Source organism: Falco rusticolus, chromosome 10, assembly GCF_015220075.1.
Source record: "Falco rusticolus isolate bFalRus1 chromosome 10, bFalRus1.pri, whole genome shotgun sequence".
Lineage (NCBI taxonomy): Eukaryota > Metazoa > Chordata > Aves > Falconiformes > Falconidae > Falco > Falco rusticolus.
In genome coordinates this window covers 20,441,308-20,458,716 of record NC_051196.1, presented here as the reverse complement: position 1 = coordinate 20,458,716, position 17,409 = coordinate 20,441,308, and the positions used below count along the sequence as shown (strand labels likewise).

At 59.0% G+C, this 17,409-nt stretch overlaps 1 protein-coding gene across 2 annotated transcripts in view; it reads left to right on the top strand.

Annotated features, from left to right (window-relative positions):
- Nucleotides 1-17,409, top strand: part of B4GALNT4 (beta-1,4-N-acetyl-galactosaminyltransferase 4) — a 33,258-nt gene that overhangs the window by 10,804 nt on the left and 5,045 nt on the right. For both annotated transcript variants that reach the window (XR_005106558.1, XM_037402959.1), the window contains exons 2-15: nucleotides 3,947-4,062; nucleotides 6,791-6,901; nucleotides 7,607-7,702; nucleotides 8,141-8,231; nucleotides 8,545-8,645; nucleotides 9,389-9,456; nucleotides 9,910-9,988; nucleotides 11,693-11,759; nucleotides 13,336-13,479; nucleotides 13,728-13,837; nucleotides 14,174-14,274; nucleotides 14,653-14,735; nucleotides 15,468-16,737; nucleotides 16,914-17,221. Coding sequence is in view for 1 of the 2 variants with exons in the window: in XM_037402959.1 (XP_037258856.1) it covers nucleotides 3,947-4,062; nucleotides 6,791-6,901; nucleotides 7,607-7,702; nucleotides 8,141-8,231; nucleotides 8,545-8,645; nucleotides 9,389-9,456; nucleotides 9,910-9,988; nucleotides 11,693-11,759; nucleotides 13,336-13,479; nucleotides 13,728-13,837; nucleotides 14,174-14,274; nucleotides 14,653-14,735; nucleotides 15,468-16,737; nucleotides 16,914-17,221 (2,745 nt within the window). In the remaining variant the exon portion in view is untranslated. The remainder of the gene's footprint in view (nucleotides 1-3,946; nucleotides 4,063-6,790; nucleotides 6,902-7,606; nucleotides 7,703-8,140; nucleotides 8,232-8,544; nucleotides 8,646-9,388; nucleotides 9,457-9,909; nucleotides 9,989-11,692; nucleotides 11,760-13,335; nucleotides 13,480-13,727; nucleotides 13,838-14,173; nucleotides 14,275-14,652; nucleotides 14,736-15,467; nucleotides 16,738-16,913; nucleotides 17,222-17,409) is intronic.

Genomic DNA, 17,409 nt, shown 5'->3' with positions numbered 1-17,409 from the left:
CTGTGTGGGATGGGAGGATGTTGTGAGGTCCTGGGCAGTGCTGCCGCCTCCTCCAGTGCTGTGCCCACCACTTAGCTGATGCTCTTCATCCCCAAAGAGTTCTCACCTGCTGCTCAGGGAGTTTCATCCTCAGGTGAGCACCTCTGGGGCAGGCAGCAGAGCCATGGCTGGAGCTGGAGCTGGGCAGAGCATGCCAAGGCGCTGCCCAGCCACTATCCCATCCCTGTGGTTTCTCTCCAGTGGCTCCATCCGTTCCACCCTGATGGCCAGGACCAGCCTGTCCCACCTGATGTCTGCCTGTGGGATCCTTCCTGTTGAGCAGTCGGAGCTTATCGGGGCTGAGCATCCAGCTGGAGGGCCAGAACTGGGGGTTTTAGGAATCCCAGCCCTGCTCCTTTTGCAGGCGCCCTCCCATCCGTGCTGCCGGGCTGTCAGGGTTTGTCCTGTGACTGGCCTGGGCGCACGGTGTGAGAGCGGAGTCAGCTTGCAGCAAGTGACTGTAGAGGGGAGACTCATTAGCAGCAATTAGGAGATACGAGAGGAAGCGTAAGTGAGGGGCATCTCTAACCACGTTGGAGGGTTTGGAAAGGGTCCAGAAAGCTACAGGAGAAATCCTGGCTCCGAACCCTAACCGAAGAAAGGGGCTGTGTTTGGGGCGAGGGAGCTGCGTGTCGTCAGCGGAGAAGGGAGGTGTGGAGGCAGGGAGGCAGGGTTGTGCTGCTGAAAGGCCCTCTGTGCTTCCCAGCCGAGGGGGAGGCGGCACGGGGGTCTGTGTGGCTGTGATAACGGGGAAGCTCCTCTCTGCCGGGGAGGCGTCACTCTGGTCGGTGCTGTGCGATGGGGTCTGTCCCTTGCACCCGTGGCCTCATCGTGAGGAGGGCTGCTGGCCCTGGCTCTGTGTCTGGAGGCTGCTGTGATTCAGAGGTGGCTCTGAAAGCGTTAGCATCGCTCCTGCGCTCTCTGGGGGAGAGCTTTTAATGCATCCCTGCCGAGCATCCCCCCGGGTAACACAGTCCTCTAAGCAAGTTGGTCCCTTGCTCTCCTCCTGGCCTTCCCCCAGCCTCAGCCCCTGCTACCCGCCTGTACATGGCTCTTCTGGCCCCTGGGCGAGGGGAGGAGGCAGGCCAGCAGAATCAGCGCCACAGCAGTGCTGGCTGCATGTCCCGGAGGGCATGCGGGGGGAGCAGCTGGGCTGGGCATGGCTCACGGGTCTTGCTGGGCTGGGAGGATGCATAGGAGGAAACCAAGCTTGGGCAAACTGCAACCCTCCTTCCTCCCAGCGCTGCTTTCTCCCTCCTCATCCTCCTGTGCCCCCTAACCTGCTCCTCTCTTGTGGGGCTGAGGTCCAGACCAAAGGGGCTCCGTTCTTCTGGGGGAGCAAAGTGATGCTCGCTGGTACAAGGTGATGGCTTTTCCTTCCCCTTATCAAGGCAGGCATTTATTTGCAGTTCCCACACAGGCTGATTAGCATTTGGATGTTTGGCTAAGGCTGCCCTTGACTGTCCTATCCAATATTTAAATTGCAGGGGAATAAACATTGGCACGGAAGCCTCTTACTGGGGCTTTGCTGGCGCTTTCACTTCTCCTGGGATGCGGGTGCCTCTCGGAGTGAGCGCTTGCCTCCCACCAAGAAGAGAGAGGGGTTTGCTGAAGGCACACAGGTTTTGAGCCTCGGTGTTACTCAAACCCCATCAGAGCAGTGGTGGCGTTTGATTTTGATGCAAACCAGAGCAGGGAGCACAAGCCCTGTCCTGCTCCTTGAGAGGAGTTGCTTGAGCTCGAGAGGATCCCTGATGAGGATGGAGCTGGGTGATGGGGATGAAGAGAGAGCAGGGGGGCCATGGCTTTGTGTCTTGAGCTCCAAGGATAGAGCTTCCACAGCCTTGCTGGGCGCAGCATGTGTTTTTTCCCCACTTTGCTCCAATTTGTATCAAATAATCTCTCGCCGGTTTACCCAGTGCCTTGCAGCAGGGGCCCAAACCTGGGTGCGGTACCCAGATGTGAGCAAAAAGGGCTGAACGAAGCGGGGTGATGATGTCCAACCATCCCCCATCCCTGTGGGTGCAGCTGGGATGCTGCTGGCTCAGGTTTGCTCGCCAGCACCCAGGGCTGGGCAGCAGAGACCCGGAGAGGGGGTTAGTCCATCCTGGGGCAGGACATGCAGCACGGCACCCCCAGCCTGCACTGCAAACGGGTGCTGAGCCAGCAAATCCCTTGGGAGATGGATCTGTCTCCTCCAAGGCTAGGAGAGACGCCCTGAGTGGGTACCGTGGGGCTGGCTGCTGCATCCCATCCTTTGGCAGGTCCCTTGGGAGCATTGAATTCCTCCTTGTGGCCGTGGTTAATCCACGGATCAGTGTGGGGGGGAATAATGCTGTCCCCAGCGCTCCATACCAGAGCCTCGGCACAGCAAGGATCAGCTTTATTTCCACTGCCTGTGCTTGCAGGAGCATCTCTGGGAGTGATGAGCGGGGGGGAGGTCTTGAGAGCGGAGGAGATGAGAGCTGGATGCAGTCCCGCTGCTCCCTGCGATGCTGCCCATCACCCTCCTGAGGGATGCGGGGATGGAGGAGGGTGGCTGGAGGGAGGCAGGGAGCTGCCAGGAGAGAGTCGGAGCTGCCAGGGGCTGAAGAATGGCTGAGAGCTGAAGAAGGGGCTTTAGAGCTTAATTTCCTGTCCTCGCGGTGGGGATGGGATTTGTGCTGCCATCTCCAAGGCGACGCCGGCTGTGCGGTGGCTGGAATACTAATGGCATGGGAGGCGGGGGGCTCTGGGGGCACCCCAGGCCTCTCCTCGCCGCCCCGGCAGCTCCCACCGCAGCAGCCACTGAGGCTGTTCCACTTTGTGGGGGTGGGAGCGCCCCAGGACTTGCTGGTAGGGGGAGGGAGGGTGTGGAGGGGCGGGGGGGACATCTTGCCGTACCCTTGGGAGGGTGTCAGCAACCCCCTTGCCGCGATGTCGGTGGCTGGGGGACGGGGCTGTGCCACTGCTCATGATGTCTGGGGCTCCCCCTTATTGCGATAGGGGGGCAGCTGGTTTCTTTGGGGGGACCCAGGGTTGTTCACCGCGGTGGCTCTTGGACACCCACCTCTCTGAGCATCGTGTGGAGCTTCCCTTGGCAGTGGTTTGAAAGGCAGAGCCGAGCCGTGTGCCGGCGTCGGGGGTGATGGCTGAGCTGCAAACTCCCTCCATCCCACCAGGTTTTGGGACACTGTCTAAAAAGTTTAGAGGCACCCATCTGCTGTGGCAGAGAAAGGGGATGTGCCCCCCCGCCCCAAATAACTAATACATTTTCCAAGTCCGCACCATTATTTTGAGGGGAGTCGGTTATTGTAATGCAAGGGTGGCTTAAAATAAAGCCTCCCTCCGCAGCTGGGGAAGATGGGTGGGAGCTACAGGGGGAGCCCGTAGGTTGGGAATAATTAACGCAGCACACGGTAATGAAGGCGTCTGTGATGAGCCCATTAGCGAGGTCTTTGCAGTGGTGCCTTTACTGTGGTGCGGTGGGAAGGTGGGTTTGGGGAGAATATGTCTGGGGGGGGCTCAGACCTGGTGTGCTCTGGGCAGTGCCATGGGATGCTCTGGGAGAGCCAGAGCCCAGAGTGGGAGGGGGAGCAAGGACACTTCCCTGAGGATGGATGGGAATGAGATCCCACAGGAGCTTATCCCGTCTGTCTCTTACGTAAAGGGCCGTGAGCTGGGCTGCAGGGGGTGTAATTAAACCTGATGGTGATAAGCTGCTGCAAGCTGCTTAGTACAAATGTAATGAGGGGAATCACAGCCAGAGCCCCCCGCTGTCATCCCTGCATGTGCCCCTCCTCGCTGGGAGCAGCGGCGGTGGCAGCGCCTGCCTGTGCCAGGGCGAGAGGTGTCCCCAGAAGAGGAGTCGTGTTGGGATGGGGAGGGGGTGGCTGTGGTCTCACCCCTTCCTCTGCTCCCCTCGCAGATGGCGAGAGGCTGGGGGAGGTGACCGATCCCGGCCGGCGGCCGGCGGCAGCCCAGGCATCGGCACGGCGGGGAAAAGCCGAGGACTCCAGCGAGAGCCGTGAGGAGGAGCCGATGGTAATGGGGGAGCCGGAGCAGGGTCGGTGGGAAGGGACCTGGGGGTCGCTGGTCCATGTCCCCTGCCCAACACACGGCCAGCTGGAGCAGGGTGCTCCGAGCCTTGTCCAGCTGAGCAGATCCAAGGGTGGAGAGGGCACAACCTCTCTAGTTCTGCTCAGCAGCCCTCATGGTGGATTAAAACCTAATCCCCAATATCACATTGAAAGTTTTAGTGTTGCGCCTTCTACCTCTCACCCTGTCACTCCTTTGGGAAGAGCTTGGCATCATCTCTGCACCTCACTCTTGTGTAGCTGCCAGTGACAGTAGGGTCCTGCTTTGCTGGGCAAAGCCACCTTCTCCTGTGTCCTCTGCTCCATCTTGCTAACCTCTGCTTGCCTGCCCTGGACTGGAGAGTCCCAAACTGGACCCAGTATACCCCAGATGGGGTCTCCAAACAAGCTGGAGGGAGGGTCTCTCCTTGCTAACAGCCTGGGAGGCACTTGGCACCGTAGCCAGAGGATGCCCTGATGTCCCTGTTCAACTTGTCACCAAGCCCTTGCTCAGCACCCTGCTGTCCCCTCTTCACCCTGTTGTCACCAAGAGGCTTTGGAGCAGGGCGGGCGGGGGGATGGCGGGAGAGGGGAGCCATATGGTGTCCCCTGCCCTGTTCAAACAGCAGCTCACTGCCAAACTGCCGCAAGTCCTGGTGACAGCCCGCTGCCATTGGGGTGGGCATCACGTGGGCTGTGCCCAGGCCACGGTGCTTTGAGCACAGGTGAGTGTTTTGTTTCTGGAGGGAGGGGGAAAGCCTCGAGTCCCTGTGCCCGGAGCCCTCTCGATGGCCCATCTATGTGTAGCCCTGCCCCGTGTCTTTCGCAGCTGCTGGACATGGACAGCATCGCTGGCTCTGCAATTAAAAGGCTGGTTTGTCCCCACCTTCAGCAAATAACCCACCCAGGTCCCTATCTGCGGGGAGCCGGGCTGAATAGTCCCCTCTGTTGGGGCAGACGGGGAAAAGTTCACTCCAGTTTGAAAGCAAACAGCCCGGCTCAAAAGGAGTCGACCAACCAGAGCAAAAAAAATGCTGCTTCCAAAAAGGCAGTGGAAAAGTTCCCTCCTGGTGAGCCCCCAGCTGCAGATCTCGCTGTTGGCACAGCTGGCCCTTTATCTTTGGGGCAGAGCAGGGATGCTGGTGGCTCATCCTCTCTACCCATCTCACCCGTGTGATGGGGGCCTGTCCTGGTCCCTCTCCATAGAGGGACCAAGAGGTTTTTCCAGCTGCTGGGGGTGGAGAGCCATGTGCCAGCCAGGAGAGCCAGGCTTCAGGCTAGGCAGCAATTAGTCGGTGAAAAATAAGAATAGGGAAGAGGCTGATTGCGCCTGGCTGGCTGGCAGGGGATGGGTGAGAAGGGATGACCCCTGCTCTGATCCTCGTAAATCAGGAAGAAATGGACAAAGGAGGAAAATGAGGTGTCTGGAGAAACCCAGCACCAAACCTGCGCTGAGGGCAGAGGGGGACAGCAGGAGTTGTGTCTCTCGGCTTTTTCCGAGAGGAGGGTGAATCCTTCCAACAAGTGTGGCACAATTACGCCACCTCCTTAATAATGTTATCCAAGGGTACCACTCCCCTCCTCTGGGATGCTAATGAGTTCATTTAGGCCAAGATTGCTAATTATTTCTTTGGCACTGTGCATCCTAACAGGCTGTGTTTTGTCAGTGCTGCGGTTCCCCTCATCTGGGCTCGGAGCTGGGCTCTGCTTTCGAGGGGGGGTCAGCTCTGCTCTTTGGGGGGCGGCACAGTCCCTCCTTGCCTGGCTGAGGCCATGGGCGATTGGGACGGTGGATCTTCCTGAGACAGGTGGCCCGGACATCCGTGCCCCCCTCGGTCCCATTCCTGGAGAGGGCTGGTACTGAGTGCAGGTGTCGCTGGTGTGACGATGGGCTGTGACACCAGCCAGGTACCCCTGTGACAGGTACAGCTTCCCATCACCTCAAATGTGACAGAGGGGCAGGTCGGTGGTCGCTTTGCAGAGGGTCAGTGGCTTTTTTGTCCCTGTGTGCTGGCTGGTCCCCCACCCCTCCGCCTGTGCTCCCTGGACTGTGACGGCAGCGAGCTGGAACAGTGCCCTGGGGTGGCACTGGCTTGCTCCAGCTCTGCCTGCAGCTGCAAACGTGGTGTACAAGGAGGATGCTCTGGTTGGGCTCCAGAAGCGCCTGGCTCTTCATTGCCACCCACCACCTTTTCAGCAAGCCGGGGGCAGGTGAGTGCTCGCCTAATCCCTCTGAATTACAAGACACAAGCAATCAGATTAACCTAATCCACTGTAAAGGAAGAGGGGGAGTGCAGAAACATCCTGCTTGCTCAGCCTGTGTTGGGCACAGAGATTGCTTCTGCTCTTTCGGAGGCAGAGCCCAAGGGATACCATTTCCAGTAGCCCATCAGGCCAGACAGACGGTTTGGGTGAACAGAAAACTCACTGTTTTAGAGAAGCTTCTCTCAGCAGAAGGGAAACAAGTTTGGCTGGAACATTTTGAAACTCTACTCCCCGGGACACCTTGCCAATACTTTTCTGCCTTGCCCCTGCTTTCCTTTGTTGTTAGCCTCGAAAGCTTTCACCTGGGTTTGGCAACACTTGATGTGCAAAATGAGATGTTTAGATCTAGGGAGCCATCCTGCAAGCACAGCCAGGCTGGCCCAAATCCCCTCCATCTCTCATCTCATCTCTCCCTCCTGCTTCCTCGGCAGAATGATGGGCAGGACTTGGACGGCTGGTTTTCCAGAGGCCAACGGTCCAACCGAGCCACGACGCACCCCAAACTCAACCTGACCAGGCAGGCTTTGCCCTGGAACGAGCAGGTGGGTGGGCAGGGAGCAGCAAAGGCGGGGTATGGTAGAGAAGGAGGTCCCTCGCTGGGGAGCCTGCAGCCCACGTTATAGAATCACAGAATCTTTTAGGTTGGAAAAGACCTTTAAGATCATCAGGTCCAACTGAATGTCCCTCCAGTGCAGCAGGCTCCAAAGCCATCTCCAGCCATCCTCCTCCCTGCTCTCCATCACCTGTCCTGGGGCCTCTGCCTGGTCCTGGGGTCAGCCTGGTGCCCATGAGGATGAGCTGCCTGTGTGCAGGCCATGGGTGTGTGTCAGCCCCTCATCAGTCTGCATGGGTGTGCGAGGGGACAACTTGCTGCCTGTCTTCTCTGGATGGGTCCACGCTGCACCTGTCTCTGGGTGCTGGCTGTGTGCTGGTGGGATGGATGCTGGGGGAGGATGCAGGATGGATGGGGTCAGGCTTTTGGTGCCGTGTTCAGACAACGTCCCTTATCCAAGTGTGCCTGGGACCCAAAGCAGCGGCAGCAGGAGGGTGATCTCCTGGGGGTTGGCTCTGTGACCCTGGGGCTGACACAGGGATGGGAGCTCGGTGTCACTGCAGAAGAGCTGAGTCCACACAAGTGACATCCCTAGGGCTTGACATCCATGTTTCAGCCTGCCCTAACGCTGTCCTTGGCAGGTGAGGGGGGATGCGAGGGGACACCTTGCTCATCTCCCTCTCTCATCCCACAGTACAAAGGGAAGGCAAACTTGCACGTCTTCGAAGACTGGTGTGGAGGAGCTGTGAGGCACCTGAGGAAGAACCTCCATTTTCCTCTCTTTCCCCACGTGAGTCCCAGGCCTGATGCTGGTGGGTCGGAGGGAGGGTCTGCTTGTTCCTCTCTGGGTGCTGCTGCATCTCCGCTGGCTGTGGGCTTGGTCCTCAAGATCTTTGCTCACAGGCTTTTTGGTTTGGGGCAGGTAATTCCCAGCAGAGCAGGGATGGAGGAAGAAATGGGTGTGATGGGACCTCCATGTCCCCTCTGGTGCCAGGGACAGGGGACCCTGGGATAACCAGGAGGAGGTGGTGAGGGTGATGTTGCTGTAAGGCGTGAGCCTGGGGGATGGAGGAAGAAATGGGTGTGATGGGACCTCCATGTCCCCTCTGGTGCCAGGGACAGGGGACCCTGGGATAACCAGGAGGAGGTGGTGAGGGTGATGTTGCTGTAAGGCGTGAGCCTGGGCATGAACTCTTCATGCTTTCGTGTCTCTGTTCCTCCCCCACAGACCCGCACCACAGTGAAGAAGTTGGCTGTGTCGCCCAAGTGGAAGAACTATGGGCTGAGGATTTTTGGCTACATCCACCCCTTCAAGGATGGTGAGTGATGGAGCTTGGCCTCTTCTCCCCCTGCAGCAACGTGGAGAAGCTGCCTCCTCCCCCCACCTTAGACCACATGAGGCTCGGAGGCAGTCCCCAAACCCCTGGGCATGAGGGTCTTTCTGGAGCAAAGACTTTTCCCTGGTTGCTTCCAGGGGAGGTGAAGCCCCAATCCCATCCATGATGTGGGATCTGGGGTGGCCGCATCACCTCTGTCCATCCATCCCTGTTTCCCCATTGCACAAGGAGGCGCCGGGACTGAGCCTGTGCTACTGTATCCCTCGGTGGTGAGCTTCTCCTTTGCTTTCTGCAGGGGATTTCCAGTTTTCTGTGGCTTCGGATGACAATTCAGAGTTCTGGCTCAGCTCTGATGACAGCCCGTCCAACTCCCGGCTGGCTGCGTTCGTGGGCAAGGTACGTGCCATCATCCTCGACCCTCTGCCTTTCGCTACATGGGGGATGCTCGAGCTCCCAGTGAGAGCATCTCCTCCCTCGGGGTGCCTCGTTCCTTGCTCCCAGCATGCTGATAACCATCCCAAGTGCCTCCTGGGGTTCCGTAGTGCTCAATTAACGATGTTTCAAACCCACGGGTGCTCTTTAGGCACTGCGAATTCTCCTGTCCACAAGTTCCTCTGCTGCAGCAGCCCTTAAAGGGTCCATGTGTGACTTTGCCAGAGGCAGCTCCCCTGCTTCTTTGCTCCCTTGGGAAATGCTGGGCTATTTCAGTCTGGTACCACCTCTGCCCCTGGCCAGACCTGGTTTGGCTTCTGAAGGACCACCTGCCCCTTGGTCCCATCCTAGCTGTAGCTACCAAAGACCAGCTTATGTCCCAGAATAGGAGATTTAATACTTGCTCCTGTTTTTTCTTGGCGTTAACTCCTGTTAACTGGAAACTCTGTGGTCTGTCCTTGCACCCATGTGTTGTTGGGATCTTGGTGGTGTTGGCTGGTGACAAGTTCTTGTAGCAGGAGTGCCAATGGCTGGGGACAAGCAGGCTCTGGGATAGAGCTCCTGGGATGTCCTTCTGCCTGAAGAACCTTTCTGCAGCACAGCATAGTGCCGGACGGAGGTGGAGGAGCTGATGGGGTCTGGGCCTTGTGCCTGCTTGGCCCATGGTGTCCCCTGCGCTCTCACACACTCTTTCTTCCTTCCCCAAGCTGGGCACCGAGTGGACGGCACCGGGGGAGTTCACCAAATTCAGCTCACAAGTCTCCAAGCCTCTGCGGTGAGTGTGGCCTTGCTCCCTGCCCACCTTGGGTGGAGGGAGTTGGGGAGACAGAGCTGCTGCCTCTGCGCTGACTGACCGGCTCCTCCCTTGGAGGAGGCCTGGCCACAGTCTCTTCCCAGCAGGCGTGTGGGGTCTGGGCTGGACAGGAGCTCAACCAGCTGTGCCCCCGGGTCCATGGCTTGAAGGTGCTGGGGACCGCGGGCACCTCTGCAGATGACGAGGGATGGGGATTCCCCCCGCTCTTGTGAAGCTTCTCAGCAGTGGGATGGGGGAGCAGATACCCACATCACGCTGCCAGTCCCCTTGCCCCAGGAAGGTTTAGCCACATGTCAGCAAGACAGAGAGGATTTCCTGGGATGGCTCCTCTAGCAGGGAAGCACCCGTCACCCTGGCACTGGTAGCTGTCAGCTCCGCAGTGGTTTCTGACTGGCGCCTTCCCCTCTCGCACAGCCTCATGTCCTCCAGGCGCTACTACTTCGAGCTGCTCCACAAACAAGACGACCGAGGTTCAGACCACGTGGAAGTTGGTGTGAGTAAATGCCCCCATGCCGTGCTGCTTTCAAGGCTTGCCCTGTCAAGAGCTGGCAGCAGGGCTTTTCCCGATGCATGTTAGAACGCTTTATTCTGGAGCAAAGCCATGATTTCCCCCTCCCGTGGCTGCCAGCGACTCGGTCCGCAGAGGGGACGAGTCAGCGTTGCTCCAGCGAAGCCGGGGCCCATCTCCCTGGGCCATTCCTGCTGAGGGTGCCTGGTGCAGGCTGCTTTTCTCCATGCTCATCCAGGCCTTCCGTGCGATGGCCTTTGGGGAACTAACGGCCCTGCTGTCCCTCCCCTGTGCTCCCGCAGTGGATGCTGACGGAGCAGCCCCTCCGCTCCAGGCTCCAGTGGTGATGGGGCACCCGGTTCTGTGTGGCTGGTCTCATCCCTTCTCCTTGGCCTTCTGAAGAAGGGCTGGCAGAGGGGGAAAGGCCCCCTGTCGGCTTCTTCTTGCAGGAGCCCATTGCCATGGGCAAGGAGAACCTGGAGCATGTAATATCAGAGCAGCCAGGTCCCAGGACACCATCTGTGAGTGGCGCCCACCTTGCATCCCGGGGTCAGTGGGGGGAGAGGTGGCCAAGGTGATGGAGTGCACCCCTTTTTTTGTTTTCCCTCTTTGAGATACTGTGAATTTCAAATCTGAACTTGTCTGCCTTGGCTGCACAACCCTGGCAGAGCCTGGAGCGTGTGTGTCAGGAGCTCGGGCTGTCTTTGGGAGGGGAAGATGCTGGCGTGTTAGCAAAGGTTTCCTTTCTCCCAAGCAGTCATTAATCACTGGAGTCAAACTGGTGCCAGCAAAGCATCAGGGAGGCCGACAACACCCCTTCCTTGCTGGTGCTCTCTTCCACATCGCTCAGCCTCGCCCTCCTAGGGCTCCATCTCCTCCATCCTGATAAGATCTGCATTTCTGCTGTGAAAAACAAATAGATGGGGGAGACATTTTTTCGCTGGAGGGAGGGAAACCTTTCAGATGTTCAGAAAGAAACAACAAAAAAGGCAGGACCCTAACGCGTCTCTCCCTGTAGGTATTTAAGGGCTTGCCTGGACAAAGGTTCAAGGCATGCTTTTAAAATGCACGAAGGCAGCTATTAAGACCCTCTTAAGCAACCTCTGCTTTTAATGTGCATTCAGGCAGCAGCCGGCAGCGGAGTGAGGCACTTTGGCTCAGGTCCTTGCTGGCTGCCGTGGTCTCCCTGCTCCGTGCCCTGAGGTTGAAGGGGGTTGCAGGGAGAAACTGCTCTGTGCCCCGGCATCGTCCCTCCCCTGCGAGGCAGGACGCGTGGCTGTGCTGCCTCCTGTGATGTTACTGATGATGATGATGATGCAGGGCTGGGTCTGGCCTGCCTGGCCCAGAAGGACCACGGCCATGGATGGCCGTGTTGCAGACCCAAGGGGGAAGCAGCATGAGCCTGTGTCCCACCTCCAGCAGCCTCCCTCTCCCTGACCACCAGGGGATGCCTTCTGATCCCAAATCACCTTGGATAAAGGCAGGAGGTGGGACCGGGTCTGTGCTGGGGCACCACCAGTCCTCTCCCTTGTTCCTCTCCTGCAGGGTCGGGGCTGGGATCCGTGCAGGCAAGCTTCTGGGAGCTGAGGACAGGAGAGGACCCATCCGAGGGTGCCTGGGGTTGGCCAGCGCACCCTGAACCCCTGCCACCCTCCCACTCATTCTCCATCTCCTTTTATTTTTTCCTAGTGGCGAGTTTTCCTCCCCAGCTTGAAGTTCGAAGTGATTGACTCCTCCTACATCTCTCTGTACACAGGTAAGGACCACACGTGTCCGCCCGCAGCCACGGCAAGCAAGCTCTCGAGGGGGCTGTACGTGCTGGCGCAGCTGGGGAGAGACAGCACCAGAGCCTGGGAAGCAAACCAGATCCTGGGAAATCAGATCCTGGGGGAAGATCTCAGCCTTTCACCCCCCCCGAGCTGCTGCTTGGGTGGAAGGAAGGAGGCAAGGGGCTGCGGTGGGTAGGGGTGATGCTGGGAGTGTGCTGCAACCCTCCTAAAAATGGGATGCAGAGGTGACGTGCCACGGAAGCACAACTCTGCTGGTGCTCCAGCCTCATCCCTGCTAATGAGACCACGGAGGGCTGGCTCCCTGGCCTGGCCCTGAGTTATGAGGAGCTGTCGTGTAAGCAGGGATGGATGGTGCAAGGTTTAATTAAATCTATAGATCTTCTGCTTCCTGCCCCTTCCCTGGCAGCAAGAAAGGGCTTGATAGATGGGTCCTGCCCCAGTGCTCAATATGCTGGAGGACTGGTCATCAAACATGCCCTGGAAGGTGTCGATAAGGCAGGAGGCGACAGGCAACAGGCGGGAATCAATGAGGAGAAGAGGGATGGAGGGGTGTTGCTGGCATTGATGCAGGTGCCCATGAGATGCACGATGTGCAGATAAACTGCACCCCCCCCCCAACCACTATCCATCAGTGCCGGCTGTTTCTGCTTCTCTTTCCCACTTCCCGGCTCCTCAGACCCCAGCAGCATCCTGGGGTAAAGCCATGTCACTTGTGGGGAGCCCATCCCCGTGTCGTGGGGGATGCACGCAGAGCATCCTCCTTCCTTCTGTTTCTCCGGGCTTTTGCAGGGGTTGCAGCCCAACCTCAGCCAGCTGCACAGATGCATTTGGGGAGCCTTTCCCTGCTGCAAGTAGAAGAATTTGGGGCTTGGGAAGGGAGTTCCTGCTTGTTTCAGGACCTGCGTGCTTCCCCAGGGCTCTGCAGCAGGCAGGGCTGCCTGGGAAGGGAGCACCCCTGGGTGCTCGGAGCAGACAGCTCTGAGCACAGCCAAGATGACCAGAGCAAGGTGACCTCCCCTGGGGAGGTCTGGGGGCTGGTTGATAGCCAAGGATGACATGCCATCCTCATCCCTGAATAGGAGGCAAAACCAGCTCATGTTGCATTTACCGGCACCTCTACTGGGAAGGACATTCAGGGTTTAATCCCTGTGTCCTTGGGAGGTAAACCCCCTGAGCTGAGCTTCTCACCCCTTGTCTTGAGGGTGATGAGTGATGCTGTAATCGGAGCCAGGCTGCCTGGCTGAGATCAGCTGTACCCTTGTCCTCTCCGTGCTCTTAGTTGATGGCAATAATCATTAGGCTGATTAGTCATGGTGTCTGCAAGCACATGAAGGGGCTGGAGGAGCTGGGTTTGCCCTTGTGCAAACACATTGGCTCCCCTCGTTCCCCTGGGAGCAGGAGGAATCCACAATCCTCTGAGCCCTCTTGGTGGGAGGGATGGATGGAGAGATCGGGAAGTGTCACCTTGGAGAGGATGCTTCTGGGACAAAGCTCTGTACATGGGTGCCTGTGGGGTTCAGCTGCTGTCTTTGCCTTCTTCAGACGAATCGTCCCTGAAGATGAACCACGTGGAGCACATCCCACAGACCTTGGCCAGCTACAGCGGGAGCTACCTCTGGCAGGCGCAGCAAGACGAGCACGGGGCTGACATGCTGAAGTCTGACCCCAGGGACACCTTCTTCCTCAGTAAGTGGCTGGGATCAGATCCTTGCAGGTCTGTGTGGGGTTCTGAGTGAGGAAGAAGGCAGGATCTGGCTGCCACAGGCACCAAGGGCATCCCTCCTACCTTCTGCCCATCTCCTGGGTGGAGGGCATCTCTGCTGGGGTCTGTAGGGGGGCACGCTGGGATGGTTTGTGCTACAAACTGTAACATGGGCTGGGCTAAGGGGTGGTAGGGGATGGCTTGGGGCTGAGCCATGGCTACTTCTCTTCAGCCCCTGCGATTGAGGCCTCTCGAGTGGAGAACGTGCTGGTGCCCTGTGCCTACAGCCCCACCTACGTGGTGAAGGACTTCCCCATCGCCCGCTACCAGGGCCTGCAATTTGTAAGTGTCTCCCCACGATGTGACAGGGTCACGCTCCCATGGGAGACACAGCAAAGCCAAGTGCTTTGCCCCCACCCCAGGGCAGGGATGCTTCCACTCGGTTAAGGATCCAGGAGAAATGTCCCTTGCTGGAGGATCAGGCTGAGCTTCCCCGCCTTGACCTGAAAGGGTTTGAGTTAAAAGTCCCACGGGGTGTTTGAGGTGCTCAGGGTCACCTTGCTGTTGTGGGGCCGCACTGTTGGCCTCAGGTCCCTGGCTCCTAGCCCTGCTGGTCCCCGATTCCTCAGAGTGAGCCTGCTCTGTGCCAGGGTGATGGCAGTGTGGTCATCTCCCCAGGTCTACCTCTCGTTCGTGTACCCCAATGACTTCACGCGCCTCACTCACATGGAGACAGATAACAAGTGCTTCTACAGGGAGTCCCCCCTCTACCTGGAGAAGTAAGTGTTGTGGGGCTGGTGTTTGGGGGTGCTACATGGAGGGGTAGGAGGGGGCTGATGTCAAGAGGGCACTCAAAGAGCTGGGGAAACGGCACTGAGATGATGCATCCTCAGCTGTGTGTCCCCAGGCTCCATCCCTACTGGAAGGGCCACCTCTAGGCTGGCTCTTTCCCCATCTCTCAGGCACGTAGCAGCTTGAGACCTGGCAGTGCTCCTGGATTTTGGGGATCCCAGCTCCCTTCGGAGCCAGGCTGTGCCCGGGCACCTGCACTGCAGGTGGGGATGTTCCTCCCTGCATGGGCTTGCGTGTGTGCGAGCACGTCCCTTCACGTGTACACTCCTCCCTTATCTCCGGGACATCATCTTTCTGTTTCCCAGGTTTGGTTTTTATAAGTACATGAAGATGGATGAAGAGGAGGAGGATCCACGCCAGCGAGCATTTCTCTTCCTCAACCCAGACAGTGAGTGCTGCCAGCTCCCCGCCAGCAGCTTTTTGGGCATCCCTCAGCAGCTCAGCACAGGGCTGAGCACCCGGCATCCTCATCCACCGGCCCATCCACGAGGAGATGCAGCTCATCGGGATGCCTCCAGTGATGCTGGGTTCAAGGAGGGCAGGGCTGCATGGAGCAGCTCGCCTCCGAGCAGTCCCACGTGCTCCATGGTCATGCATCCCACTTGGCTTAGCCACAAAGCGCTGCGGGATATGGGGTGGGGGATGCTAGGGCTGGGGTTCACCCTCCTGGCTTCTTCAAGCTGTGTACCCGCATCTCCTGGGCTGGCCTGGTCAGCAGGCAGCAGGATATGACTTGACTTGGTGTGGAGTCTGGGATGTCCACAGAGCCTGGGGATGCTGACGGGGACCCGCAGGAGCCATGTTGTTCAGAGCGTGGCTCGCTGTCGGTTTGTGGCTTGGCGAAGCCCTGGCAGGCTAGGCTTGTTCCTGGATGAAATAAGAGCAGTGCTGAGCTATGGCCAAGGTTTGGAGGGGTTAGTGGGCAGAGCCTGGAGCTGCCAGCCCTGGTGAGCATGGCTCAGTGCCCACCAGCCCTCAGCCTCCCTCACCCAGCAGCTGTTGCAGGTTGATCTCTTGCTGGAGACAAGTTTTGCCACTTTGTTTTGGGCCAGCATGCTGCAGGGGGCTGTGCCGAGCGGCTCGGACCCTCAGGATATTTATCTCTGCCTTTACTCCCTAGATTTCCTCGAGGATGATGAGGAGGAGGAGGAAGGAGTGGACAGCCCTGAGCCCACAGACCCACCTCCTGAAGCCAAGGAGAAGAGCTTTGGGCCGGTACCCAGAGCCAAAGGGAAGGAGACCCCACCGGTCACCGAGGATTATGGAGACAACCTGGACTATTACAGCTTTCACCGCAAGCAGGGTCAGGCCCTGGATGAGGTGGGCATGCCTGGGCAGCTGGGGAGATGGAGCACATCCCACCAGGCCAGCGCCAGCCCGGCAGCCATCCTTGAGGACCTCCACGGCGAGAAGGACGTGGGCCCTGTGCCGGAGCAGGTCCGTGGGCGGATGCTCAGTTGGTTACCCCAGGATCCCAGCGAAGGCGAGGAGAATGCGCTGGGGCTGCTGGCATCTTCAAAGCATGCCGGGGCCCTGAGCCTCCAACCCCACCTCTCGGTTCCCGTCTTTGGTGGCAAAGCCAAAACGCTGGGTCCCAGCAAGCCTGCAACACCCAGGGAGGACAAAAAGCCCCAGAAAACCCAGGAGAAGGTCTACGTGACCAGGCTGCAGCCAGGGAAGCGCAAAGCCCCAGCCCAGGAGCCGGCCTTTCCCGGCATCTTTCTTTACCCAAAGGCCCTGAAGAAAGTCCATCTTCACTCCAGGACCCCTCAGAAGCATCCCATTGCCTCCAGCAAGCTCCACGCTGTTCCTGGCCGTCGGACCCCCTGGCTCCTGAGCAACATCTCCAAGGAGAGGGACCCTGCCAGGCGGAGGAGTGCCCGTGTGGGTGGCAGGAGGTGGGAGCGGCTGCCCAAGCTGGGGACCGAGCAGCGAGCGCTGCCCAGCCTCCTCGCCCTGGGGACCGAGGGCCTCTTCAGTAGGGAGACCCATGAGGACACGACCCCTGCCCCGGGCAGGACAGCAGCCACCACCAATTACAACTCCTCCGAGGTGGCCCGCTCAGAGGGGATGCGGGTGACATCCTTTCTGAAGATGTCAGAAACAACGACATCTCAGCAGGAGGAGGGAAAGGGCCAGGAGGAAGAGGAGGAGGAGGAAGAAGAGGTGTCAGACTACAGCTATGAGACCGGCGAGCTGCATCAGAGCTGGCTGGAGGACTCCATCAACTGGCAGAGGACATTCAGCGTTAGCTCGGTGGACTTTGAGCTCCTGCGCTCCGACTGGAACGACCTGCGCTGCAACGTGTCGGGCAACCTGCAGCTGAGCGAGAGCGAGGTCGTCGATGTGGTGGCGCAGTACATGGAGAAGCTCAATGAGAAGAATGGAGGGTAGGGAGGGAGTGGGGCGCGGGTGGGAGGCTGGGGAGAATGTGCCTTCACCCCGCTTGGCTCCTTGGGGCCGGGTGAGCTCGATGGTGGGTTCAGGCCAACCCTTCAAGCAAGGGAGCTGTGGGGAGCAGAGCTCATGGTGATGGTGCTTTCAAGTGCTTCTGCTTTCCCCATAGCATCTACACCCTCCTGAGGATTGTCAACGTGGAGAAGCGTCGGGACACGGCCCGGGGGAACCGCTACCTGCTGGAGCTGGAGCTGGCGGAGCGGGGCCAGCGGACGGTGCGGCTCTCCGAGTATGTCTATGTCCTTTTGCACCAGGGCAAGCAGGACGACAGCGCTGAGGCCAACCCGGAAGGGCTGGCTCTGGGGGCCACCGAGCCCCAGCCGAGCACCTGGAGCATCCTCTATGGAAAACCTGTCCTGTGCCGGCCCCTGCGGCTCAGCTGGAAGCAGGATGTCATGGTGCACTTCGTGGTACCCGGTAGGTGACACCAGGACGTGCCTCTCCAGGGTCTCTGCTGTTCTCTCTGCCCCCAGCATCCTGCGGCAGGAGAAAGGCAACCACTTTGCTCTCAGGTTGCATCCTTCAGGCTGGCCCGAGGGGGATGAGGTTATTATCGCTTCTCATGAGATGCTGAAGTTATCGCTTCTCATCGGAAGGGGTGTTGG